At 37.4% G+C, this 5697-nt stretch overlaps 1 protein-coding gene across 1 annotated transcript in view; it reads left to right on the forward strand.

Annotated features, from left to right (window-relative positions):
* Positions 1-2847: 2847 nt before the first annotated feature.
* LOC104616439 (mucin-2-like) overlaps positions 2848-5697 on the forward strand; it is a gene marked incomplete at its 3' end in the record, with an annotated part of 29064 nt that continues 26214 nt past the window's right edge. Inside the window, exons 1-2 of the mRNA XM_010281451.1 lie at positions 2848-2917; positions 4469-4733. Of these exons, the coding sequence (XP_010279753.1) occupies positions 2848-2917; positions 4469-4733 (335 nt within the window). The remainder of the gene's footprint in view (positions 2918-4468; positions 4734-5697) is intronic.

The following is a 5697-nucleotide window of genomic DNA, read 5'->3' on the forward strand; positions in this document are numbered from 1 at the left end:
ACAGTAAGATTCTTCTGGATTAAAATGCATTATCCAATAAGCTGTAAAGTAGGTGAGCATGAAAGAAAACAGGCTATGATGTCTGCCTCAAAGACTGATGATGAAAGGCATAATAAAGCAGCTGGAAGACAGGATCATTACCCTTCTGGCAATAAGGAAACAGAGATGTTATAGTTTAGGACACTTTCTAATGCTAGCAAAAGTACAAATACTTATGAATTGTGAAGATAAGGATCTGTACTCACTTCTCCTGAGATCAGCACAGCCGTGTAAGCTTGAATGCAAATGCTGTAAGAGTGGTCTCAATGCTCAAAGGCATGTTGCTTTCCTTTATTCTCCAGTTGGGATGGCACAGCGGGACACAGATTCTTATACGTCAGAAGAACGGACAATAAGAAGTTGTTGGCCACTCTGAGAAGAAAAGGCTGGAGGAGGAAAATGGTCCTGTTTTAACTTTAGAGCCCAAGAAGGAATCATGCTCCCTGTACAGGCAGACCAGAGCTGGAGCAGAGAAAATCAGTCACTACACTTTAGTGGCGCTTGGCTAAGAGTAGCTCTTCAAGGGGTTAGACTTTTCCATATCACTCACCCAAAGAAATGTGCATCTCTGACCTACATAGTAGAAAAAACACCAGCATATTAAGGTGAGGGATCATGTATCTTTAAGGTAAAGGATGATTACCTTTCACAGTCCCAGCAAATGAATGAGGTTGGTTCCAGACGTAGAATTTTCTTGGCAAAGAAACCTGAATGGAAAATATACAAGTTTTCAACTTACACCTGTGAGCACACACATCCAATTTAATCTAAAAAGGGGTCAGGTCTGCTGTATACATGGAGTTGCAGTTACAGTTTGCAAAGTCTGTATATTAATTAAGTCATGGAGACTTGTTTTTTCTAGGGCAATAGTAGTTCCAGACAGGAGACTACCTGGAAAAACACAAGGAAGAAAAAAAAAGCTCAAAATAAAGTCCTTTGGGAACCTTCTAAGTATTTTTAGAAAACATTTATGAACCAAGAGTTTTGGTGGCATAAAAGACCATAAAATTCCAAGACAGGAGATGTGTCTGAGGTGTCATAAGAAGTTAGACCTGCTAAAGTAACCGTCAAGGAAAGGTCTCTGTAGACAGTGTTTCTTCTTTTTCCTTTTTTCATTTACATTTTCCAAGAAGGAAAGTCAATTCTATATTATTCTAGTGATAGACTCCTAAAGGAGAAAACGGCAGCTTTCAGTCATGAGTGTTGACTGAATGATACTCTGTATAAGGGTGAGAGGGGTGCACATTTGCATCCTCAAATAGGAAAAGCAGAAACTCTAAAAACTTTTGAGGTGTATTGAGGGAAAACAGGAAGATGTTCGGGTTGAGACTAGGCTGTACTTGAGATAAAAATAGCAAATAAAAGAAAACAACAGCTAAAGATGATGCCTTTATGACAAAACGGTGTTTCTAGTTGACTAGAGCAGCCAAAAGGGCTAAATTTCCTTGGTGTTTTACAAAATGTAAAAATTCTACTTGTAATTTGAGCAATGAAAGTAAGGAATACTCTGAACAATTATGAGGATTAGAGATTTCTAGACACTGCACTGAGAAACTTTTGATGAGAAAATACAAAGCCTGGCCTGGGATATTTAAGTAGTAAACCCTGTTAGTGCTATAAAATAGCCGTGTTACAAGATCTGTTGAAATAAGTGTATTTTACCTCAAGGAGCCTGTGTTTTGTCTTCCAAAGAGAGTTGCAGAAACACCTTCTCAAAGGAATTTTTCAGAGTAAAATACAGTGCATGTGGAAATCTTGAATTTCTCAAGTAGCATTCTGAACTGGCTCCAATTTGTGTTTTCTGTTTTCTTCTCCCAATGACCTTCTTCATCTTTCACTGCACAAAACAAACCTGACCTTATAGTTTTCATAGGACCTGATGTGGGACAGTAGACTGTAAGTTTATCATTCATGTAGAAAGTAAACAAAAATGAGCTGTTTAGGGGGATTCTGTCTGAAAACAATTGTTATTTAGTCTGGACCATAATGTTTTCCCCTTTTTCCTTTTTTCCACCCCCACTCCCACCCCCCTACCCCTGACAAAGCTTAACATGTTGTGAGAATCTCTACAATCCTTTTGATGGACTCCCTGTTGCACCAAAACAATGTTCCATAGAACATCTCTTTTGCTGTGAATTTCTTGAACTTACCTTGTCACCCCATCTCAATTATCTTTTGGACACAATATGTAGTATAGGCTATACCTGGTTTTAGATGCTCCCCAGAGCTTTACAAATGAAAGGAATCAAACAATTGTCTGCAAAATAATTTTACGATCCATGGTGTATCACTTTTATTTGTAAGGGTTACTGTTGCCTACAAGGAGCTTCACAAGCATCATTAATTTTTTACAGAAATCATTCTATGTGATGGTGAAAAATGAAAAATCCTTTGGATTTGAAGCCATTGTTTGAGGGTATCTCATCCTAAACTTCTTTCAAAGGATTTTTTTGTTCAGCCACTCCAAAATTCACTATTTGTTATAGGAGTTACTAAAGGTTAAACTTGTCTTGAATATTTGAAGGATTTAAAAGCATAGCATCCTGTAGATGAAATAGAGCAATAAAAAATTTCATGATTACTGAATCAATATTATACCATTTCCTGTATACTGAATTCCTTCATTTATGGTGAAAAATACTTCTCTGTTTACTTCTTATCTTCTGTAAATATCATGCTTATTTTTTTACCTCTCTCCTTTCCTCCTCCCTTTGTATCTCCTCCCCTGTGATAGAATCTATTGCATCAGTGGATATTATATAAAGAAAAGCTTTTAGTGGAGTTCCCAGTTCACCAACCTTAGCCACAATGGGGCTAAGAGTTGCCAGCCTTTTAACACTCTGGCTGGCTCTTTCCTGTGCAAATGAAATAAGAAAAGGTAAGCTCTAGAAATGAAATGCTAGTAGATTGCCTTCTGGAAAAGAGGGAGAGAATTAAAATACCACTGCAGCGGCAGAAGGAAGCAGTGCATTTAAATAATGCACCGGAGTTTTAACGTGCCTTAAATTTCTTAAACTTTCAAATACTGAGGCTATATGTCTTAGCCAACATAAGTAGATACTGCTCTCTTTGGAGAGATTAATACCTGTATCTACTACACTAATTTCTAGTTTGACGTGCTTGGAAAATATTTTCAGTGTTACTTTTCTTTCCATATGTTAAGACTTTCCTAGATATGATAACTACTTGGCAGAAGGCAACTATAGGAGTTTGGGTGGTTCATTGTTACAGCAATGAAGAAAGTGGATGATTGTGCCTTCCGTTACTTTGGAATGACATACATACTTTCTTCAAAAGTGAATGTAGCAACACTGGACAAAGCTCATTTTGTCATTCAGGACATTAATAATTCTTCTGTAAAAGCTCTAATTTACTCTGTTATCAACTTTGTTTGAAGTGTTGAAATGGAGCTCTCATATGGAAAGATATTTTTGGAGGAATAGGTGATGAATTTTGTGCAGTGATCAGGTTTGCGGTATTGGTCTTGGTCTGCTGCATCTTGAATTCAGCAATGGGAGGAAAGCATTATCTTGCATTTGGTATCCCAGCTGTGAGCTCTGGGAGACTCTGCGTAGCCTTCCTTCTGGAGAGAGAAGCATACCAGCTTGGCTGGATGTATCTGGTATGATTGATACCATCAAAGTACAATAACTTTGGAGTTTTGCTTTCTCAAATTAAACACTGCAAGGAAATCTTGTGAAGATGAGTTGCATGTGTGCTTTTTGTATCTTGGCAAGCTTCCTAAGTATGCTCAGCTTTTATGTTCACCCCAAATCTACAGCATCTTGAGATTTATGAGGTACTGTGTTAATTTGTATTATTTGTTGGTATAGATGGTTGGGAAGGGAACAAATATCATAATTTCATCTTTCTGTAGTAGAAATCACTGCCTCTGTTAGGAAAAGAAGGAGTTATTTAAAAACTCCTGTTGTGCACAAGTCCTTTCATAACATTTAACCTATTTGCCTTCCAGACTGAGTGGTACTTCCTTGGTTTCCTGTTTCCTTTCTAGTGCATGTTGCATCAGGGAAGAAAATAGCTCTTAGAAATATTTAACATTGCTAAAAATAATACTGTGATTCAGAATAAACTCATATGTTTGGCAAAGCAGCTCCACTGCACTGATGAACCAGCTCGTTAGTGGTCAGAGGGTTAAATTTCCCCACCTTATGCAGTCAAGTTCCTTCACCTTAGTGAGGATTATAAGATATACCCAGGTCTCAGCAGTATTTGTTAATTTCTTATTTTCTGTTAGAGAAATTTCTGTGATTTCTGTCACATCTCTTCTGCTTAATAGGCAGATACTTGATTAGGCTTGAGATCTGTGGAATTGCTGTGCACATAATTGCAAGTGGTTTCTACTGTAAAATGCAATGTTTACCTTTTCTTGATGCTAGCTTGTTTGTTTCACTTTTTCATCACTTAACAGGAAGGACAAGAAACCATGGCCACTATGTCTGCAGCACTTGGGGAAACAACCATTTCAAAACTTTTGATGGAGACATCTATCAATTCCCTGGCATTTGCGAGTATAATTTTGCTTCTGACTGCAGAAATTCTTACAAGGAGTTCTCTGTCCATATTCAGCGTGCTCTGAACAGCAATAACCACCCTGAGATCCAGTATATTCTGATAACAATCAAGGACTTCACAGTGTACCTCAGACCAAAACTGGCTGTGGTGGATGGGCAAATGTAAGTTCCTTTAATATAATAGTACGTCAGAAAAATGTTCTGGGAAGATAAAAGCAGGATTGATTCTTTACACAGCTGTCTGTATACCATTAAGGTAGTTGCTACAAGCGTTTCCACAGGCAAAAAAAAGTCCTTTGTAATTCAGCATGAAAAGTGCTTTGGGGAGGGGCTTTAGTATTAATCGTAATTACTACACTGTCATAAAAGGGATGATTTAAATGTGAGTCAGGAAAAGGTTTGACTGAATTGTTCTTCTTCTGGTTGTGCAGGAAACAATGCAGCTCATGAGCCGGATCTTTCACTGGCATAAAATGACATAGCTTCATTTGTTTTATGGCATCACCTTGAGTTTACCTTAGCAGATGGTCTAGCAAATCCTCAAAAATGAAGATGAATTTCTCCGGAGTCTTTTTCTCTTATTTTGTTATGGAAGAGAGGTGCTTTTTTCTGATCTTCATAAATAATTCTCTAAGGTCGCATGGCCATTCCTCAAGGGATTATAACAGATATAATGCAGGTCAAAATTTACACTAATTTGTATGTGGCAATATGTAATTTTTCACAGTGAACTGTAGTATTTTTCTCTTCCTGTAACAAGGTCACACAAGGAACTAGTTGGACACCATTACTGGTGCCAAGTAGTGTCTTAACCTAGCCTTTCCTATTCTTAGCCTATGTTTTCAGTGTGTGTGTATATACACACTGAAACAAGTGAAGCAACTCATAGGTTAAGAAATAGTTCTGAACATGGAAGAAAGTGCCTGTTAGTATGTCTTAGCATAATTTTAAAAAAATTCCTTTCTATTGTCATTTTAGGACTGGGTTTTGTATAGAATTTGGCTTTTACTCTGGAGTTTGGAAGCTACTGCAATGATAATCCTTCCAAAGATAGAAAATAACATTCAGTTTTCCAAGGATCATACCAGAATGCATAACAAAATGACATGAAGTTATAAAAAATGCA

This window comes from Phaethon lepturus, unplaced genomic scaffold (genome assembly GCF_000687285.1).
Source record: "Phaethon lepturus isolate BGI_N335 unplaced genomic scaffold, ASM68728v1 scaffold9572, whole genome shotgun sequence".
Lineage (NCBI taxonomy): Eukaryota > Metazoa > Chordata > Aves > Phaethontiformes > Phaethontidae > Phaethon > Phaethon lepturus.